The sequence below is a fragment of the Eleutherodactylus coqui genome, chromosome 6 (genome assembly GCF_035609145.1).
Source record: "Eleutherodactylus coqui strain aEleCoq1 chromosome 6, aEleCoq1.hap1, whole genome shotgun sequence".
In the NCBI taxonomy this organism is placed as follows: Eukaryota; Metazoa; Chordata; class Amphibia; order Anura; family Eleutherodactylidae; genus Eleutherodactylus; species Eleutherodactylus coqui.
Window position 1 is genome coordinate 155,504,800 of NC_089842.1, and position 22,140 is coordinate 155,526,939.

At 44.3% G+C, this 22,140-nt stretch overlaps 1 protein-coding gene across 2 annotated transcripts in view; it reads left to right on the forward strand.

The window, feature by feature from the left end:
* Positions 1-18,319, forward strand: part of LOC136632824 (B2 bradykinin receptor-like) — a 43,081-nt gene extending 24,762 nt beyond the window's left edge. For both annotated transcript variants that reach the window (XM_066608042.1, XM_066608043.1), the window contains exon 2: positions 14,768-18,319. In XM_066608042.1, the coding sequence (XP_066464139.1) occupies positions 14,775-15,842 (1,068 nt within the window). In that variant the 5' untranslated portion in view covers positions 14,768-14,774 and the 3' untranslated portion in view covers positions 15,843-18,319. The remainder of the gene's footprint in view (positions 1-14,767) is intronic.
* The last annotated feature ends 3,821 nt before the right edge of the window (positions 18,320-22,140 follow it).

The window sequence follows — 22,140 nt, forward strand, 5'->3', positions numbered from 1 at the left end:
TTGAACGCTTTCTTTTTTTCGTTTATTGCCTCTCTTACGGTCTTGTCGAGCCACATTGGTTTCCTTTTGGTTGAGATTTTTTTATTTTTAAAGGGAATGAACTGTTCACATGAAGTGATTAGGATCCTTTTGAACTTTTCCCATTTGCCCTCCGTACTGGCATTTTTGAGGATGTTGTCCCAATTAACCCCTTCCCGCTGCAGGGCGTAAGTTTACGTCCTGGCAGCCTGGTACTTCCCGCAACAGGACGTAAACTTACGTCCTGGAGATAGCGCGGGATCACATATGATCCCGCGCTATCCCGCAGCGGGAGCCGGCTGTCAGACACAGCCGGCGTCCCGCTGCAACAGCAGGGGTGCATCGGAATGACAGCAAAATGACTCAGGATACCAGAAGGAACTTGTATACCTCCATGCCCAACTGTCACACCTTGTATCCAAGCTAGAAGCGGTAACAGCAGGGTACTGGAGCCTCCATGCCCGTCCAGCTCACATCTTGTATCCAAGCTAGAGGCGGTACAACAGGGTACTAGTGCCCCCATGCCTGCCCGTATCACATCTTGTATCCAAGCTAGAGGCGGTACAGCAGGGTAATGGAGTCTCCATGCCCACCCATATCACATCTTGTATGCAAGCTAGAGGTGGTACAACAGGGTACTAAAGCCTCCATGTCCTCCTGTATCTCGTCTTGTATCCAAGCTAGAGGTGCTACAACAGGGTACTAGAGCCTCCATGCCCACCCGTATCACATCTTGCATTCAAGCTAGAGGTGAACAATAGGGTATTAGAACCTCCATGCCTGCCAATATCATATCTTGTTTTTCAAAATAGAGGTGGTACAACAGGGTACTAGAGCCTCCATGCCTGCCCATATCATATATTATATTCAAACTGGAGGTGGTATAACAGTGTACTAGAGCCTCCATGCCCACCCGTATCACATCTTGTATCCAAGCTAAAAGTGGCCCAACAGTATACTAGAGCCTCTATGCCCCCTGTATCACATACTGCATCCAAGCTAGAGGCGGTACAACAGGGTACTTGAGCCTCCATGCCCACCCGCATCACATCTTGTATCCAAGCTAGAGGCGATGCAACAGGGTATAAGAGCCTCCTTGCCCGCCCATATCACTTCTTGTATCCAAGCTAGAGGCGATACAACAGGGTACTAGAGCCTCCATGCCCACCCGTATCACATCTTGTATGTAATCTAGAGGAGGTACAACAGGGTACTAGAGCTTCCATGCCCGCCCGTATCACATCTTGTATCCAAGCTAGAGGCGGTACAACAGTGTACTAGAGCTTCCATGCCCGCCCGTATCACATCTTGTATCCAAGCTAGAGGCGGTACAACAGGGTACTAGAGCCTCCCTATAAGGGGTCAGTTCAATGTTACAATCACAGAGGAAGGTTTCATCCGATTCCAATAACTACTTCTAGGGGGGGTTCTTAAAATGAGTATTTATACATAGGGGTTTTTTTTGTCACCCCTCAGTTGATTCATTGTTCTTATTTTTCTGAAGTAAACAGCCCTAATTTTGATAACCTCCCTGGGTAGTGTAGTCCACCCATTCCATTTATTACTTTCATTGCCTGCCTTTGTACCCGCTCAAGCTCTAATATATCATTCGTGTGTGCTGATGCCCAAAACTCTCCCCAATATCCCATGTATGGTCTGAGTATGTGTAGGACTCTGCTATGGATTGTGTTGGTATGATTTACTGTACTAGATGGACCTAATATTCGCTACATGAACATAAAAAGCTTGTAAAAATGGTTGTAAAAGTTTTAAGAAGTGTCGAGCCGAGGATTTGGCTTCAACTGTTCGGCATCCACGGCTTGGTCTTCCACATTTTGGGGACATGCCAACAGTCAATTAGTGTATATTACTTGTCAGTATATTACACGACTTCGTATAGTATATGTTACTGTGGACCCCCGCCCCCCCTCCTGTTGTAACATCTTACATCTCTGGTATACTCCACAGATTGGATCTACTACAGAGACAGAATACAGTCACTGAGTTGTAGACCACTATATACCTGTGTGTAGCAGAACTGAGTGTGTATAAATGTGTGTAGCAGAACTGAGTGTGTATAAATGCGTGTAGCAGAGCAGTGTGTGTACCTGCGTGTAGCAAAGTAGGATGTGTGTACCTGCGTGTAGCAGTGCCGAGTGTGTGTAGCAGCATTTAACAAAGCTGAGTGTGTATTGTAGTGGAAGAGGGGCTGAATGTGTAGCAACGTGTTGCAGTGTGTGTAGAATATAAACATAGGACTGTCATGGGACCACCACATCTGAAATAGGAGCTGTGACTCTGGAACTGGACCACTGCTTTGTCCAGCAGACAGCTGCAGGTCGAGCAGACACGGGAGCAGGAGCAGAAGGATGAGGACCTTATCATCCGCTCCATACACTGCGTTGACCTTCCCTCCTGCCACAACAGGCGGCTGGCAGTACGACCGTCCGGTAATGCACTCAATGTGCATTCTGTATATGGCGGTGGCCTCTGGGCCCCATCAGCGCAGGGGCTGGGTCACAATTTCGACCCCTGACGGTACACCTATACTCCAGGTATTGTGGCATATAGAAAAAAACATCCTTAGATGAGCAATTTACAACCAATGTGAAGCTACAACTTACAGCATGTGACAGCTGCAGGCTGGGAGATGTAGTGCCAGAACAGCTGGAAAGTCACACATTAGAAACCACAGCACAACTGTAGGTCATGGCGATTGTGGAAAATATCAAGCTTTTTACTGAGTTTATATTCTGGCATAAACTGAAGGCATTTTATAATCATCAGAAGCAGGTGCCAGACAATCATCAGCCAACTCTTCCAGGAAGTCTCGTCCTACTGGAAAACAAGGAGAGGCTTGTAATATAGATCATACAAACCCACTGCTCTCTCCAGCCATTACTAACAATAGTCATTCAAGACCGGATTAACACGTAATAATAACATATTTGTGCAGTGTATTATGCACTAAAAATTTGTGTGCGCAATACGCAGTGAATAGAATAGAACCCATTCACTTCAATGGGTTAATTCCCAGAAGAGTATTTTGCACTCACATTTTGTTCACGCAAAAAAATACACAGCATGCTCTATTTTTCTGCGCATTTGCACAGGGAAAGAGCATATATTGAACAAATTACAGAAACTGCCCATTTCAATGAATGGAAGTATGGTTGCATGTTATTTTGCGTGCACAAATGCACGCGATTTTTGTGTGCGCAAATACGCAATGCCCATTGCTTAAATGCACTTATGGCCATGTGACACCATCCCAAGGCTAGATTCACACGGGCGAGCAAGAAACTCAGCCCAATATTGCGCTTGCCAAAGTTAGTTTTTCACACCGATGCGAGGCGTTTGTCATTCAAAAACGTCTCGCATTGCTTTTATGAAATTGTGAACCTCAGGTGCGTGTTTCCAATTGATCTTAAGGGGAAACATCACACTGCACGGCATGCGAGTGCCATGCGATGTCTTTTAAGGTCCCATTGAAAACAATGGGAGAGACATTCAGAGGGAACGGGTGACTGTGACGGCCAGGTCATCTGGTGTAACACTCCATCACACCCCTTTTTGGTAAAATAGTCATTAGATGGGACAGAGGTGGGTTTGGGGTCACTGTCCTGTTGAAAAACAAGAGATGGTACAACTAAGCTGAGATTTTGCTGCAGAAGGGCTCTTTCACACGAGTGTATATCGGCCACCGTTTTCACGGCCGGTCGATATATGCCACGATCTGATGCATTGGATTCCAATGAATCAGATCACATGGCCGTATTTCTGTGGCGTAAAATTGCACGGCCGTGCCAATATAGTGCCGGGCACTTTCATAGTCCTTGAACTATCTTTCTGGTCCGAATACGTTGGCCGCTGCATGGGCTTCTATGGGAGCCAATGACAGCTGCCGGAGAAGGGAGGGAGTTTAGAAGTGTGACTGCTAAACTCCCTCCCTCTTCTCTCCTCCCCTCTGGCTGCTTGCAAAGGGAGGGGGCGGGATGGTAGCAGAGATAAACTCCACCCCTCCCGTTGCTGGCTGCAGACAAGGGGCTCCGCCTCCGCCCACTGCAAACAGCCGGAGGGAAGGAGAGAGGAGGTGAACTGGGGAGGGAAGGAGAGGCAACAGCATTGTTGCCACGGCGTATATGTGCCGGGGCCCTGCCGTCTGACCAGGTGCACAAACGTTAGATTTGTGTGCCTGTTTACGCATTTTTATGGCGCCTATGGCCACTTGAAAGAGGCTGAAGGCTTTGGTAGTCATGCTGGTTAAGTGTGCCTTGTATTTTGAATAAATCATCAACAGTAGTAAAGCACCCCCCACCATCACATCTCCTCCATGCTTCACAGTGGGCTCACCACATGTAGAAACCACTCACATTTTCTGTGTTTTGCTGACCCAGCGTTTCAAATCAAAAATCTCAAATTTTGACTCATCAGTATAAAGTACAGATTTCCACTGGTCTAATGTCCCTTCCTTGTGTTGCTTCTTGTTGCTGTTCCTCAGTATTGGCTTTTTTGTTGCATTTTGACTATAAAGGCCTGATTCACGCAGTCTCCTCTGAACAGTTGTGTTGAGATGCGTTTGGCATTTGATCTCGGTGAAGCATTTCTGAGGTAAGGCCGATGAACTTATTCTCTGCAGCAGAGGTCACTCACGGTCTTCTTTTCCTGGGGCGGGCATCATGAAAGCTAGTTTCATCATAGGATTTGATGGTTTTCATAATTGCACTTGAGTATACCTTCAATGTTCTTGAAATTTTCTGGACCTACTGACCTTCACTTTTTAATATAATGGTGGACTGTTTTTCTTTACTTTGAGTGGTTCTTGGCATATGGATCACAAGAGTAGTTGAATTGGGCTAAGCACTGTATTGGACTGTGTACCAACGCTACCTCTGCACAACACAACTGATGGCCTCAAACATATTAAGAAGACTTTCCACAAATTAACTCTTGACAAGACATACCTGTTAATTGAAAATTATTCCAAGTGACTACTTCATGAAGCTGATAGAGAGAATGCCAAGATGGTACCAAAGCTGGTATTAAAAGAAAAGGGGGCTACTTTAACCCCTTAATGACACAGGATGTAAGGTTACATCCTGCAAGTTTGGGGTGTGTATGAAGGGATATCACGCGACAATCTCATTCCATTCACCGCAGACTCCTGGCGGCAACAGCTCCGATAAGCCGTGCAGCTCATCTGAGCTGTTAACCCTTTAAATGTCAATTCTGACAGCGGCATTTAAATCCCCCGTCCAATATTTCGGGCCCCAGTATGCCCTCCCTGCGATGAGAATGCAGGGAGCCGTATGGGTGTCATGGCAGCCAGGGGCCTTCTGAAAGGCCCCAGGGCTGTCATTGCAGAATGCCCATCAAGCCATGTCCATGAGGTGGCTTGATAGAATGCCTGCCCAATCACAGTATGATATAATGCTTTGGCATTACATCATACTGCAGGAGCAATCAAAGCATTGCAAGTTGTGGTGCTCTCTGGGGACTAAAAAAAAGTAATAATAATCTTAATAAAGTTTAACTAATTATTAAAAAAAAAAAAAGAAAAGCTTTGAAAAAACCCCTTTGCCATATTTATAATAAAAGAATCTTAATAATAAAATAAAAATACAAATTTGGTATCGCTATGTCAGCAAAAAGTCAGATCTTTCAAAGTGATGCATTATTTACCCCGCACGGTGAATGTCGTCAGAAAAAGAAAATAATACACAATGCCAGAATTGTGCTTTTTTTGGTCACCCTGTCTCCAAGAAAAAATGTAATAAAAAGCAATCAAAAAGTCATGTGTATTCCAAAATCATGCCAACGGAAACTACAGGACGTCACACATAAAATGAGACATCGCACAACTATGTTGATGAAAAAATGAAAAAGTTATTGCGCTCAGAAGATGGCAGCAGAAAATAATTTTAAGAAAATAAATATATTTGAAAAAAAAATAAAAGCAGTACAGTGACGTCAGATGCCAGGAGCAGCGGCACGAGACGGAGGCACGAGCGGGGAGCTGAAGGGGACAGCGGAGCAGCTCAGCAGCCGAAGCAGGTGCAGGGGCAGCCGAAGCAGGTGCGGGGGCAGGAGTGACCAGTGAGACCGGAGCGCAGCAGCCGGCGCCAAGAGGCCACCAGGAGTTCAGCGGAGCAGCTGAGACAGGAGGGCAGAGTGAGCGGCCGCCGGGACAGCGGGTGACGTCACCAGGAGGAGCGGAGGAGTGGAGGAGCTGATAAGTATCTTCTGTGTGTGTTTGTGAGCTAAGTGTGTGTCCTCTGTGTATCTGGTTAGTGGTGTCTTCCGTGTGTGTGTGTGTGTCTGGGGGTCTAAGTGTTTGTGAGGGGGGGAATAAAAAAAAAAAAATAAAATTTTGACTGGTTGCACATAAGTGTCAGCGGGTAAGAGGTTGCGTGAGAGTGGCAGCGTGTGAGTGGTTGCACAGAGGTAGCAACGGGTGAGGGGTTGCAGCAGCAGGTGAGGGGTTGCGGCAGCGGGTGAGGGGTTGCGGCAGCGGGTCAGCGGTTGCGGCAGCGTGTGAGCGGAGTGTGAACAAGTCTATCTTCACTACTTCCACAAGTAAATTGTAGATCCCCATTAGGATGAGCTCCATGTAGGATGAGCTCCATGCCTGGCAATGTCATCCAGTGTGCTACTTGTGCAATGTATGCGGTCCTTGATCAGCCGATCGAGGGTGCATACTGTTGCGAAAGATGCGTGCACGTCGCACATTTAGAAGCCCAAATTCTGGATCTAAATGGGCAACTGGCAACACTGAGAGCCATTGACATCATGGAAAGGAGTTTGGTGCTCACTGAGCAGACACTCGCTGGGGTAGAGGTTGGGGCGGATGGTGCTACGGAAGAGCAGGGGGAGCAGGCAGTCAGCTGGGTGTCAGATAGAAGGAGGCGTAGAGGGAATAGATCCAGGGAGGCTGGTCCTGAACTGGCACAACCCAACATGTCTGCAACGTTGGCAGATGAGGGCAATGCCATTACAGAGCCAGCACCACTGCAGCACGACACGCCCTCTGAACGCCAGGGGGATGACTGCTCCAGTGAGACGGGGACTGGGAGCGCAGGGCAGGCTAGACAGGTTCTAGTGGTGGGGGACTCAATTATTAGGAGGACAGAGAGGGCAATCTGCCATAAAGACCGGGATCGTCGAACGTTGTGTTGTCTTCCTGGCGCTCGAGTTCGACACATCGCGGATCGGATTGACAGATTACTGGGAGGGGCTGGTGAGGATCCAGCAGTCATGGTGCACGTTGCCACCAATGAACAAGTTAGAGGTCAATGGAGGGCCCTCAAAAATGATTTCAGGGACTTAGGGTCCAAGCTCAGGGCAGGGACCTCCAGGGTAGTTTTCTCGGAAATACTACCTGTACCTAAAGCCACACTAGAAAGGCAGCAGGATCTTAGGGAGGTAAACAAGTGGCTCCAGAGTTGGTGTAAGAAGGAGGGATTTGGGTTCCTGGAGAACTGGGCTGACTTTGCGGTCGGCTACAGGCTCTACCGTAGGGACGGGTTGCATCTTAATGGGGAGGGTGCAGCTGTGCTGGGGGAAAAGATGGCTAGAAGGCTGGAGGAGTGTTTAAACTAGGGACTGGGGGGAGGGTAAAATGAGAAATAGTGGGGTAGCCAGGGTAATTAGCGATCCGGGTCCAAGCAAAGGGAATGGGGGACGAGCAGGGGGTGGGGTTAGTACAGTTAGAACTGATAGATCAGCCATAAGTACGAATAGCAACAAAACAAATTTAAAAAACAAAAAAAATGATATGAATTGTATGACCACGAATGCACGAAGTCTGATCGGTAAAGTGGGTGAGCTTGAAGCGAGAATGACTGATGAAAGCTATGATATAGTCGGAATTACTGAAACATGGCTTGATGATAAGTGCGATTGGGCGGTGAATTTGCAGGGGTACAATCTCTTCAGAAGAGACCGAAGGAACCAGAAAGGGGGAGGGGTATGTCTGTACGTCAAATCGAACTTGAAGCCGAGGCTACGGGAGGATATAGGGGTAGGAGACGAACAGGTGGAATCTCTGTGGGTAGAAATACAGGGAGGAAAAAATAACAAAATCCTGATAGGGGTCTTCTATCGACCACCAAAAGCAACAGAAGAAACTGAAGACTTACTACTAAGGCAGATAGAAGAGGTGTCAAAACGAAACAAAGTAATTATCATGGGGGACTTTAATTACCCAGATATAACATGGGAGAACGAAACCTGCAAATCTCACAGGGATGATAAGTTCTTGAGAGTAATTAAAGACAATTACCTGAACCAACTTGTGCAGGAACCAACAAGAGGGAGGGCCATTCTGGACCTAGTACTAACCAACAAACCGGAACGTATAAAGGGGGTGCAGGTTGAGGGGCACTTGGGGAACAGCGACCACAATATAATCAACTTCCAGCTGTCAATCAATAGGAAGCCTTATCAGGGAGTGGCAAAGAAACTAAACTTTAGTAAAGCAAAATTTGATGAGCTTAGAACTACTATCGGTAACATTAATTGGGACAACATCCTCAAAAATATCAGTACGGAGGAAAAATGGGAAAAGTTCAAAAGGATCCTAATTGCCTCATGTGAGCAGTTCATTCCCTTTAAAAATAAAAGAAACTCAGCTAAAAGGAAACCAATGTGGCTCGACAAGACGGTACGAGGGGCAATAAACGAAAAGAAGAAAGCGTTCAAACTACTAAAGCAACAAGGCAGCGAAGAAGCGCTAAAATCATACAGGGAAAAAACCAAAATATGCAAAGATACGATCAAAACTGCCAAGGAGGACGCAGAAAGACGGATCGCAAAAGAGAGCAGAAACAACCCGTAGCTATTTTTCAACTACATAAACAGCAAAAGGATTTGCAGGGAGAGCGCTGGCCCTTTAAAAAACAATGCAGGAGAAATCATTGATGATGACGAAGGGAAAGCAAATCTACTAAACAGTTTCAAGTGTATTCACCAAAGAAAAGGAAATGCCACACGAGATGCAGGGGAATAAAACGAACCCCTCACAAAATATCTCATACCTAACGCAGGAGGAGGTGCGGAAGCGTCTAAAGAAAACTAAAATTGATAAATCGCCGGGCCCAGATGGATTACACCCAAGGATACTAAGGGAACTAAGTGACGAGATAGCTAGGCCGCTATACCTAATATTTCTAGACACTATTAAGACCGGAGTAGTACCATTGGACTGGCGCATTGCCAACGTGGTTCCAATTTACAAAAAAGGGAGCAAAAGTGAGCCTGGTAACTACAGGCCAGTAAGTCTCACTTCAGTAACGGGAAAAATTTTCGAGGGGATTCTGAGAGACGCCATCAATGAGTACCTCAAGGAGATTAAGGGAATAACTCCTCACCAGCATGGATTCATGAAGGGTCGCTCATGTCAGACAAATCTGATCAGTTTCTACGATGAAGTAAGCTCTAAGCTGGACCAGGGAGAATCTATTGATCTTGTATATCTGGACTTCTCTAAAGCCTTTGACACCGTGCCACATAATAGGCTAATATACAAAATGAGACAGCTCGGACTGGGCGAAAACGTGTGTACGTGGGTAAAAAATTGGCTCAACGATAGAAAGCAGAGGGTGGTAATAAAGGGTTCGTACTCTGATTGGACCACAGTCGCTAGCGGGGTGCCACAGGGTTCAGTATTAGGCCCCACTCTGTTCAACATATTTATCAATGACCTGATAGAGGGGCTGCACAGCAAAATATCAATATTTGCAGATGACACAAAATTATACAATATAATTAATGCAACGAAGGACAATGTACAGCTACAAACGGACCTAGATAAGCTGGGGGCTTGGGCAGAAAAATGGCAAATGAAGTTCAATGTTGAAAAATGTAAGACTATGCACATGGACAGGAGAAACGGATGTCACAAATATTCACTTACTGGGATACCACTAGGGAAAAGTGATATGGAAAAGGATCTGGGGGTATTAGTGGATAATAGACTAAACTGGAGTAACCAATGCCAGTCAGCTGCTGCAAAGGCAAATAAAGTTTTGGGATGCATTAAAAGAGGTATAGGGGCGAAGGACGAGAACATTATCCTTCCATTATATAAGGCACTTGTCAGACCTCACATGGAATACTGCGTACAATTCTGGACACCGGTGCTCAGGAAAGATGTCACAGTGCTTGAGGGGGTTCAAAGCAGGGCAACTAAACTAATACATGGAATGACGGGACTGGAATACCCAGAGAGGCTATCCAAATTGGGACTATTTACTCTAGAAAAAAGAAGGTTAAGAGGCGACCAAATAACCATGTATAAGTACATGAGGGGACAACACATGGATCTCTCCCGCGATCTGTTTACACCCAGGACCACGACGGTAACAAGAGGACATCCGCTACGATTAGAGGAAAGTAGGTTTCATCACCAACACAGAAAGGGGTTCTTTACTGTAATATATGAAACAAAAAATAAATAAACTGTCCCACCTTGCTTTCTTGCGCTGCAGTCTTGGTCCCATAAGCAGGTATACTCACAAGCCTTCACATTGCCATCCGGCTACTTTGGCTTTAGTTAGACACATATATTTCAAATGCAGGAGTCCGGCTATTGTGAAGAACCTTGCTTTTATTCCAATAACTTCGTGCTCATACAGACAAACAGAGTACGCGTTTCGGTTCGCAGAACCTTGCTCACCTCTAACTGACAGACATTGCATGGACTTTTAAAAGGCTTAACATATAATTAGTGAATTAAAAACACATGTAGTTAACCCCTGCATTGATTATCTCAACCTTGTTGTCATGGTCAGTTCCTCCTGCAGGAAATGACACACGTCTATTTGCATATAGAATATATAGTATATAGTAAAAGATATATATTGTAGGACAAAAAATAAAAAATAAATATTTAAATAAACTTGATGGACATTATAATGAAAGGATCAGAGTTTGAAGGAATTAAAGGCAATTTACTTAATGATCCATATATAAACCACAGACAATTTATGTGGTAGCATATTAATATATGTAAGGATAACATACTTTGAGGAAAGAACAATGTTTGTGGATCATCATATCATGTACCGATTTAACATAACAGGATAAGGTTATTCATTTGGTATGTTGTAAATATTATTACATAAACATATCTTTAATGTAAGAGCAGTTAGACTGTGGAACTCTCTACCGGAGGAAGTGGTGATGGCAAAATCCATAAAATAGTTTAAAAGGGGACTTGATGTCTTTCTGGAGAAGAAGGATATTACAGGATATAAATATTAGGTTAAGTGTCAATCCTGGTATATAGGCAGGTAGGAACTATTAGGGGTTGATCCAGGGAACAGTCTGATTGCCATTAGGGAGTCGGGAAGGAATTTTTCCCCCAAAAGGGCTAATTGGCTTCTGGCCTTGGGGTTTTTTGCCTTCCTCTGGATCAACACAGTAGGATAGACAGGCTGGACTAGATGGACAATGTCTTCATTCGGCCTTACATACTATGTTACTATGTTACAGGAAAAAAACCCCTATATAAATATGGTATCGTAGTGATCATACTGACCCATAGAATAAAGTTATCATGTCCTTTTTGTTGCAATGTATACACCGTAGAAACAAGACGCACTCAAAGATGGCGGAAGTTTGTTTTTTTACCATTTCACACCAAGATTTTTTTTTAAGTTTTTGAAAAATTAAAAAAACAAGCCCTCATACAGCTACATCGATGGATAAATAAAAGGAGTTGTGATTTTTTAATAGGGGGGAGGAAAAGAAAAAAAATAAGGAAGGTCCTTAAGGGGTTAAAGAAGCTAACTATAAAAAAATTCTTGTTTTAACATTTCAACCTTATAATTATCAGCAGTGACAATGCACACAGTTATTGTGCCCCCTGTGAACAGCCTATGTAGTACAGTCCTTGTAATTTCATCATACAGGGGGTCTTCATTATTGAAATACTGACTCTTGGACAACACATAAAAGCAAGTAAATTCCAGTTAGTCACAAAGAGATCACATGACCCACCTGAAGATAAGGACTCCAGGAAACAACTAAATCTGGTAATACTAGCCGATCTATATATACTGGGGGCTAGTTATTTAAGAAGTGGCCCTTTAATACAAGTTAGAGATCCACTTAAAGATGTGCAGCTGCACAGTAGGTACATTTCCCCTTTAAGTATGTGATGCAGGTACATTAGAGATATAGTCGTGAAACAAGCCTGTACATCAGTATATCCACTGGCACGTAAACATCATGTGGCTCCAGATGAGCGTTGACAAAGCCAGCAGAATCAAATGGACACAACAACCAACTACACATAGGAATCTAGAAATGAGTGTTATACCTCTTATTTTGCAAATGTTTGTCTTTTTGGTCTGAAAACCCCATTTTGTGGGGTTTTCTGTAAATCATTAATGAGAATTTCACTTAATTATGGGAAAAGTTTTGCATAATTCATATTTGATATTCATGTTTTGGAACTACTTAGAACGCAAACATGTTACTCCTGAATCAAAGCCATGTGGTTTATGTGCCTACTCAATAATTTAGACTCATGCTTGCCCAATATGGGAAAATATTGCGACAGTTGCCAAAATGTGTGTAAATTAGTACATGTGAACAGTTCTCGAGTTCTGTGATTTTCCTTTCTTTCCTCTTGTCACAATCAAAACAAAATTTTTGAGGTTGCTCCTAAAAGCAATCCGGTTTACTCACTGGTCAGTCATGAGTCTAAGCTGGGTAACAGTCCAGCTGTTCGGTGATTGGCAATCGGTAGATTACTTGATATAGCTTTGGTAATGAATGGAGAATGAGACTGTAACACATCAGTGTTACTATACAGGCTGATATCAATAAATATTATTCAGACTTCAGCTTTCAATTTCAGAAAGAGAAGTAAATCATCGACATCACTTATCTCTGAGCAAAAATAGGACAGATAAGAATCCAATCCTTACGACTACTATTTCTCCTGTTGAGTAATACTGTGTTTCCCTGAAAATAAGACCCTGTCTTATATTGATTTTTGCCCCCCAAATAGGTGCTAGGTCTTATTTTTGGGAGATGTCTTATTATACTTACCTAGCAGGCTCAGTCCAGGTCCCTCCCGCTGCTCTCGGAGCTCCAACACGCTTCTTGCAGTCCTCAGCAGGCCACAGAAGATTGGTTGCTTGACCGCTGCTCAGCTAATCAATGCAGCGCTCGATGAACCAATCACAGCCATTGCATTGTGGAGGCGGGATTTACGAAATGGTGAGCTGTGGCATTGATTGGCCAAGTCATAAATCCCACCACAACGTGATCAATGCAGCGCATGATGAACCAATAACAGCCATCATATTGGTTCATCACGTGCTGCATTGATTAGCTGAGACAATCAGAGTCATCGCTTCCTGGAGGTGGGATTTATGAATCCCGTAACCAGGAAGTGATCTTCTGTGGACTGCAAAAAGGGCATCAGAGCTGCGAAGAGCAGCAGGAGGGACCAGGACCGAGCCTGCTAGGTAATGTTTTTTTTAAAAAATTTAATGCAACTAGGGCTTATTTCCAGGGTAGGGCTTATATTTGAAAATCCTGAAAAATAAGGGCAGGTCTTATTTTCAGGGAAACAGGGTAGTTGTGATATCCTCATAGACATAAGCTTGGGAGTTTCTGGCAAGCTTTAGGCCACTTCCACATGGGCTACAAAATCGTGTGATTTTGTAGCAATGCAACAGTGCTACAAAGCACATGTATCAGAAACCCATGGTTTTAAATGGGTTCTCTCACATGAGTGATGTTTTGTAGCCTGCAACATTGCTAGAATACAGAAGTGCAGCATGCTCTATACAGCCGTGATTTGCTATGTTTTGTAGCCCATATTTCCCTATGGAGCCTTCCTTTTCGTTTTTTATGCTATGCAACTTTATAGTAGGACATCCTACTGTTAAAGCCCTAAAATAAGCCTTAGCTGCACTGAAAAAAAACAAACAGATACATCTGCAGCTCCCCGACACTTGTCTTCAGGCAATTCTTCCCGATCCGGCCTCCAGGAAGTGCTGCCACTTATTGGTAGTCGAGCGCCGCGGCTCAGCCAATCAGAGCCATTCATTGAATAACTGTGATTGGTTCATTGAGCGCTGGCTCTGATTGGTTCTCGAGCCCCGCGGCTCAGCCAATTAGAGGCAGCGTTTCCTGGAGGAGGACCAGGAAGAATTTCCTGAAGACAAGCGCTGGGGAGCTGCGGAGAAGCGTGGTAGTGGCTGTTAAGTGATGTATCTGTTTTCTTGTTTTTTTTATTCCAGCCAGGGCTTATTTTGGGGGTAGGTTCTTATATTTCAAGCCCCCCCCCCCCCGAAAATCCTGGCAAAAGAGCGCTACAAAGTCACATGACTTTGTAGCATCATGTGCGACTTTGTAGCGACATAAAATCGCGATATCGCTGTGAGAAAAACGCAGCAATATCGCACAGAACACAGATGCAGTATCGTTGCGATTTTCTCAGTGCTATCGCGCTGCACCTTGTGGAAGCACCCTTAGGGTGCAGGTGGTAGTTAAGGGATTTGCATACACAGTAGTATTTAAAAGAGAGTTCTATAATAAGATGGGACAAGATCCAACTATCTAGCAGGCACCTGTATGGACCACAAGATCACATCATGCTCTAGGCCCAGATGCCAAGACATGATGGTCTCAAAGTCCATAGCTGCGGCACAATCTTGTAGCCTCCTCAGGCAGCAAAACGTAAGAACCAATATTCCCCTGATAAATTTATTTTTCTTTTATTTAACAGGGTCGAAATGGAAATAACCATTAACACGACAGCTGGGGTGTCCACCACAAAGGAACCATTTGAGACCTGCTTTCACTCTGAAAATGCTGAATGGGTTTACGCCTACCAACCTGTCTACATGTGGTTCATCTTCATCTTGGGCTTCATAGAAAATTTGTTTGTTATCTCAGTATTTGTCCTTCATAAAAGCCGTTGCACAGTCGCTGAGATCTACCTGGGGAACATGGCAGCTGCTGATCTGATTTTTGTTTGCGGCCTACCATTCTGGGCCATATCTATTTCCAACAAGTTCTACTGGCCATTTGGAGGCTTCATGTGTGTGGCTGTCAACTCCTTGATTCAGCTGAACCTTAACAGCAGCATCTACTTCCTTGTGATGGTCAGCATTGACAGATATCTGGCTCTGGTGAAGACAATGTCCTTTGGCCGGATGAGAAGCCCTCGCTGGGCCAAAATAAACTGTGCAATCATCTGGATCCTTGCAATCGGAGTAAGCTTGCCCAAGGTTGTGTTCCGAAATGCAATGTTTGTTCCAATCCTCAATACCACTGCCTGTCTAATTTTTCCCCCTAGTGACAGCTGGCATGTTGTCAATAATATGCTTACCAACATTGTAGGATTCTTGATCCCAATAACAATCATTGCCTTCTGCACCTTCCGGATTATAAGTGTCCTACGTAACAATGCCATGCAGCAATTCAAGGAGATCAACAATGAAAAGAAGGCCACATGGTTGGTATTATCGGTACTCTTGATCTTCATTACCTGCTGGCTTCCATTTCAGGTTTTCACCTTCCTAGATATTTTCGAAATATACAAGTTCTTTCCTGGTTGTGCTACAGCTGTGGCCATCGAGCTTGGAAATCAAATTTCTTCCTACATTGCTTATAGCAACAGCTGCATTAACCCTTTAATTTACATCATGGTTGGCAATCATTTCAGAAAAAAGGCAAAGGATGTCTATTGGAAACTTCTAAAATCTCCGAAAAATGTACCCATGCCAATGAACTACTCAAGATTTACCCTACGGACCTCAATTTCCATGGGGCAGCAAAATCTAATCATTAGGCAATGAAATGCATCTGAACTTGGGAGATATGAGAGTTTGTCTAACAAGAAGAGGCTCTAAGCTCAGTAACTTCCAAACATGTCCTTATTTATTTCTCTTGTTTATAAACTCCTTACATTTTTTGCACCGACACGCATTTGCCAGATGTTTTTGTTGGGGCTACCGTATATGGTAGGGCATCGGTACGTCCCAGTTAGGAGGGTGTATTTTATTTGTTCTCATTAGCTAGAATCTGGTAAGAGCCGGCCAGGAGAATATGTGCTTACTAAATGTGTTAGATATATCAGCAAATAACAAGATGTTTTCACGGACAGTGATATTATACTTTCCCCTTTAAAACGGGCAGGTGTATAAAGTATTGGAGAGCGGTTCTTTTGGACCATTTTGGACAATTTTTAAACTGCATTATTTTTTTTAACATTTTTCGGGCTCTTTCACACAGGCGTATTTTTCATCAGTATTTTGTGAGCCAAAACCAGAAATAGAGAGAAAGTATAAAGGAGAGATTTGCATTTCTTCCGTATTTTGGACCCGCTCCTGGTTTTGGATTACAAAATACTGATGAAAAATATGCCCGTGTGAATAAGACTTTAAGCTGTATTATTAGAAAGATCTGATTGGCACATTCATATGGCAGTTTTTTTCCATCTGTGTGTTGTTCGTGTATTTTACAGACAGTACACGGACACAGTATGTGTGAGTATTCATATGGACCTATGGTCTGCCTGAAAAAAAAATTAATTAATTAATCCCAACATGCCCTATTTTGGTCCGTTTCACAAATGAGTAGGACATGCACATGGTCACTGCTCTGGACGGCGTGTTTGTGCTGTCCAACGAGAGTTGCATCTTGTGACTCTCAGGTGCAACTCACACACAGCTGTCTATGGCCATATACTGCAGCCTGAGATGGGGAATGACACGATGTGACTGCTACTGCGTAGTTCTTTACCATCTGTAGGGTTCTTTCACACGAGCATAGCGATTTTCGGTCGACTCTGTCATGGCCACACCACGTCTGAAAATCGTGTGAACAGGCGCACAAAGCAGCCATTTCTGCACCCATTCAGAGAGCCCGGTCCGGCGCATAGACTCTGAGCCCGGATTGTCGTTGGGTGGGAAAGACCGTTAGCTCTGCTCAACTGCCTCCCCCTTTCTGCCCCTCAACACGGGAAGGGGGCGGGACACGAGCTAGTGTTTTACGCTCCTGCCCCTTGTCGGCTGCCAGCAATGGGAGGGGGTGGGATGGGCGGGAGCTAAGCAACTCCAATCCCGTCCCATTACAAACAGCTGGCAAGGGGCAAAGGGAAGGGGGTGGGAGTTTAGCAGACACACTGCTAAACTCCCTCCCACCTCCCTTCTCCGGCAGCTCCCATAGGAGTCTATAGCAGCGGCCAATGTATTCCGACCAGGAAGATAGTTCCTGAACTATCTTTCCTGGACGACATAAAAGCCGCGGGAATACGCCCATTTGAACTGATGCATTGTAAACCAATGCATCAGATGGGCAGTGTATATCGGCCGGGCGTGAAAGCGTGGCTGATATACACTCGTGTGAGTGAAGCCTTAGGCTGAACAGGTGGGTTATATATCACAGCCTGGTTGCCAGGAGCTACACTGGCTAACAATCATAGGGTTGTCAGGCAGCACTTCCATAGCAACCAGTGTGGCTCAGATTACACAGGTCTTCAGCTAAAGGATTGCCCCTGAACTGAGAGCAAAGACAGTAGAAACAACATCAGAAAACCATGGCTGCTTTCTTTGAGAAACAGCGCCACACCTGTACATGGCTTGTTTGTGGTGGTGCAGCTCAAATTCATTAAAGGGGGTTTCCCACTTAAAAATAACAGCTGGGCATGGCATAAAATAAAAGAGGCAATACTCACTACTTTTTAGCTACAGTCAAACAGCTGAGCGGCTCCAGTGGCCCTCCCTATATGTACATCCAACAGCAGTCAAGTGACCGCTGCAGCGTCACCATCCGAGACTCCTGTCATCATGGCATCCAGGATGTGAGCACATATCCCAGGAAAATGGGCTGTGATGCTGCAGCCTCTGATTGGCTTCAGCAGTCACCTGACTTGCGCTGGATTTATTTACCGGGAGGGCATCCAAGGTCATTTAGCTATACTCCCAGGGGCTGAAGAGAAGGGAGTATTGTCTCTTTTGTTATTTTATGCCATGCCAGCTGATTTTTTTTTTAAGTGGGTAAACCCCTTTAAAGTGAATGGGACAGAGCTGCAGTACCACAATGTATACAATCCAGTATACAAGGACCTCTATACAAGGTGAACTCCTGGACAATCGCTTTTCAATGAAGGACGATGCAGTATGTTTTGATAGGTCAGCACATTTTTTCCTATAGAAGATGAATGTAATGTATATAATCTACAAACTGGTACATTCTGTGCACTGTAATCTTACTAATTCATGACTTCATTACCTCATTAATAAACGTGCACTTTTATAAAATACATTTTGTTGGATAATGATTGGATCAGGTAACGGTGGCTCTCATGCACACCGCCATAGTATGGCTCCATAAGTCCTATTACAGTAGCTAGAAGTCACTTGAAGGATCCTCCTAGTATGCCTCCAAATTGATGGGGAGTTTTTTCTCAGCAATTAAAATAAAAATACTGACATGTTACATCTAATACTACATTATATCTATTCTCCCCTGGAAGCATTACTCCATAATATGATGCCTTTTCGAGCACCACATGGGGCAGCATGGTCATACAGGATTACTTGCTGCTATCCAATAGGTGGTGCTGCCAAGGTATTGCTCCATCTTCCTTATTTGCATAAATTACCCAGAGGAGCGTGCATGACCATATAAGTCTCCTTACTCACCTTGCAGGTGTCTTCTGGGCACTCTCCTTGGGAAGAGACAATGCCATCCCCCAACCCACTCACCCCCTAGGTGTCTCCACACCCTTTTTGGGTGCTCTCCTTAAGGAGTGACGACACCCGTCTTGAGCCACAGGATTAGATGATACAGCTTTAATTTCCTCTCGGATTCCTAAGAAATTCTATGATTCTGGGAAAGCTGAGTGTTATATAAGCTAGTATATGAGTTCCATGAAGCCGATCATCCAACTTTCCTCTAAATCTTACTAATTACACATCGATGAAGCAGTAAAAGAGCATATACTGCTACCATGTGTGTACACATTAAAGGGGCTTATTTCCTTTGTGGTTTGATTGTATACAAACTTTTGTTCTCTGTTTTCAGTCATATTTGGTTCAGAAAGCCTGACTGTAATATTCTTTAATAGGACTAGTGACAGAAAAACCCCAAGGTGCAAGCTTGTCTTATAATACTGTACTTTTAGGGTCAGTGACCCTTTTAATCCTGGTTTCAAAGTTCATTGCACCTACATGACTTGCCCAATTAAGGAAACATTCTTGTGAAGTTCCTGGACTTGCATAGTCCAATTAAGATGTTGTAAAGGTTTTTGACATACCTTTCCCAGAAGAAATCACTCTTAATCTGGAATAAATTGTTTTTTTCCTGTCTAGTCTCTGCTAAATATACAGCAGTTTATTTCTGCACGTTCCGCACATTCCTGACGTAATGTTGCTCTTTCCCTTAAATCAGGTGCGATTTGCTTAATGAAAGTCATAAGCTTGCCAAAAAAAATAAGTTGGACTACATGAACTCAGTATCTCTCTAAAAAAATAGATGAAATAGGTCAAATCCTATCACATAAATCTGAAAAAACGCATTGCAATTGCAGGGAAAAATTGCTGGTTTAACAAGGGTGGTGTTGGTCCCCGTTTCTAAGACCGAAAGCACACTCACCCCTGTAAATCAAGGCCTTAGGGCTTATTTAGACGTACGTATAGCGGCTGGGTTTTCACGCCCGGCCGATATATGGTGTCTCTCTCTGCATGGGGAGGAGGCGGGAAGGCTCCGGGAGCAGTGCTGAGCTCCCGCCCACTCTCCACTATTTGCAATGGAAGAGGCGGGGCTAAGTTCCAGAACTCAGTTCCACCCCCTTCCCATCCCTCCAATTGCAAATAGTGGTGAGGGGCAGAGAGCTCAGTGTACTGCTCCCGGCCCTTCCAGCATCCTCCTCCTGCTGAGAGGGATAGCCTATATCGACCGGGCATGAAAAGCCGGCTGATATACTAATGTCTGAATAAGCCCGGACTGGGAGATCACCACTTCATTACAAGTAGGCACATGTACAGATTTGGTCAAAATAAGTACTGTGTGCTGCACAGAAGACACCAGAGGATACCATGCAACTTAGAGATAAAAAACATGAAATACAAGGGGAAAAAAAGTGCCAGAAAAAAAAAACCTAAGGGTAAGTTCACACCACAGATTTGCTATGGAATTTCATCTGTGGATTTCACACCAAAGTTCCTCAGAGATATACAGCATTCTACTCACGGCGTGGATTTTGAATTCCGCAGCATGCTCTATCTATTTGGTGTGGAAATGCCTGAATTCGGTGCCAATTTGGATTTGCATTTTTTTTTTTCTGTTCCATCATGAACGGAAAAACTAAAATGATGGATCAGTCTCATGACAGACCCCAGTAGTACCGGACATACCTCACTGACTACAATAGTATCCATCGTGTTATCGGAAAAAGTAGTGCTGCATGTTGCACTATTTATTTCAGCATTTTTGACAGAATTTATGGCAGAGGCTCCAAACAAAACCTCTAACGCAGAGGTGATTTTTAAAAAAAATATATATTTTAAGAGTGGTCAGAGTTCCTAATACAGAGCTCAAAACCACCTGTGTAGACCTAGTTAAATGATGAAATCCTGGCTACCTGCAGTCACCACTAGAGGGAGCTTAAGGGGTTACTGCATAGAAATGTTAACGGTATTATAGCCTATGCCCGCAGTGCAAACTGTTACCTTTTTATTGTCCCAATGAATCTAAAATTTAAAATGAAGCAACTTTAAAATCTTAATTGAAAAAGGTCCCAGGTTTTGTTTCTACAGCTCTTACGCAGACTGTGTCTCCATGGTAACAGACAACAAACCCTGTTAAGTCTGATCCTGCAGTCATGTTACCCTTTATCTTTCCTCTATTTTGTAGTAACCTATCCAACGTACACCACAGGATTACACTACACAGAACTAGTATGATCTATGAAGTCTATAAAGGCTGGTTTAGACACAATGATTCTCACTCAGTCATCTTTTGGGCGAGAATCGTTGGGTCTAACTGCAGTTTTCGCTAATGAGTCGCTGATTGTTCTTTCAGCATGCTAAAAGAGAACGATCAGCCTAAGGCTTAATGCCAACGGACGGATTTCCGTCACGTGAAATGCGGTGGAAATCCATGGTGTTTCATCGCAAATATAAGGTTCTATTGAACCTAATAGCTCAATGCTCATGCTGCGGAATTCCACCGTGGAATTCCGCACCGTGAAATAACCCGTGGCATGTCCTATGTCCGGCTTCTATTGCAGTAAATGGAAGCTGCCCATCACGCTATACTTCCACTCTAGCACAGCAGAAGTATAGCGTGAATACGCACCCCGCCGGCCGAGTCATGACAGTCGGCGCTTCATATGACACTGCTGGCGTGCCATTGCGGGAGCTACGCAGCGGATCCGGAGGTGAGTATGGGGTCTTTAGGGGGTGCCATGACGGACTCAGTTGCGGTATTCCGCTTGTGGAACCTGTCACGGCCGTGGGCATGAACCCCTTATCAGGAGTTCACAGTGGGATACTGCTGATACTATTGTTTCAGCTGTATCCTGCTCTCTGAACACAGGCTGGGTATGAAGAACACAGCGGTCCAGCTATGTTCTGAATACTCTGCACGGAACGCACAGCTGTACACCAGCTGAGCGCTCAGCTGTATAACAGCTGAGCACTCCAAGAAGAGAACAGCTGGATGCAGAAGACAAATGGCCCCACTTGTCTTCTGCATACCCAGCTCAGAGCGCTCAGCTGTATGACAGCTGAGCGCTCCGAGAAGACGACAGCTGGATGCAGAAGACAAGTGGCCCTGCTTGTCTTCTGTATACCCCGCTCAGAGCGCAAAGTGATCAATCAAACTGCTGTTTGAGGGATCACCTCGCCCTGTAAATGCACACGATTATCGCTCAAAAGAGGCCTTTTGAGCAACTTTTGAGAGAGAATCATTGCGTCTTAACTAGGCATAAGGAGCTGTATAAACAAAATGACAAGAAGTGTATAATTAAGACCTTGCAAAGTTGTTTAATTTTCCATTTAGTAGGACAACAACAACAAAAAACAAAACTGGACTGTGAAAGAACAAATAATAAACTGCAAGCAGTTAGTTTCCATTTAGTGGCGGCTG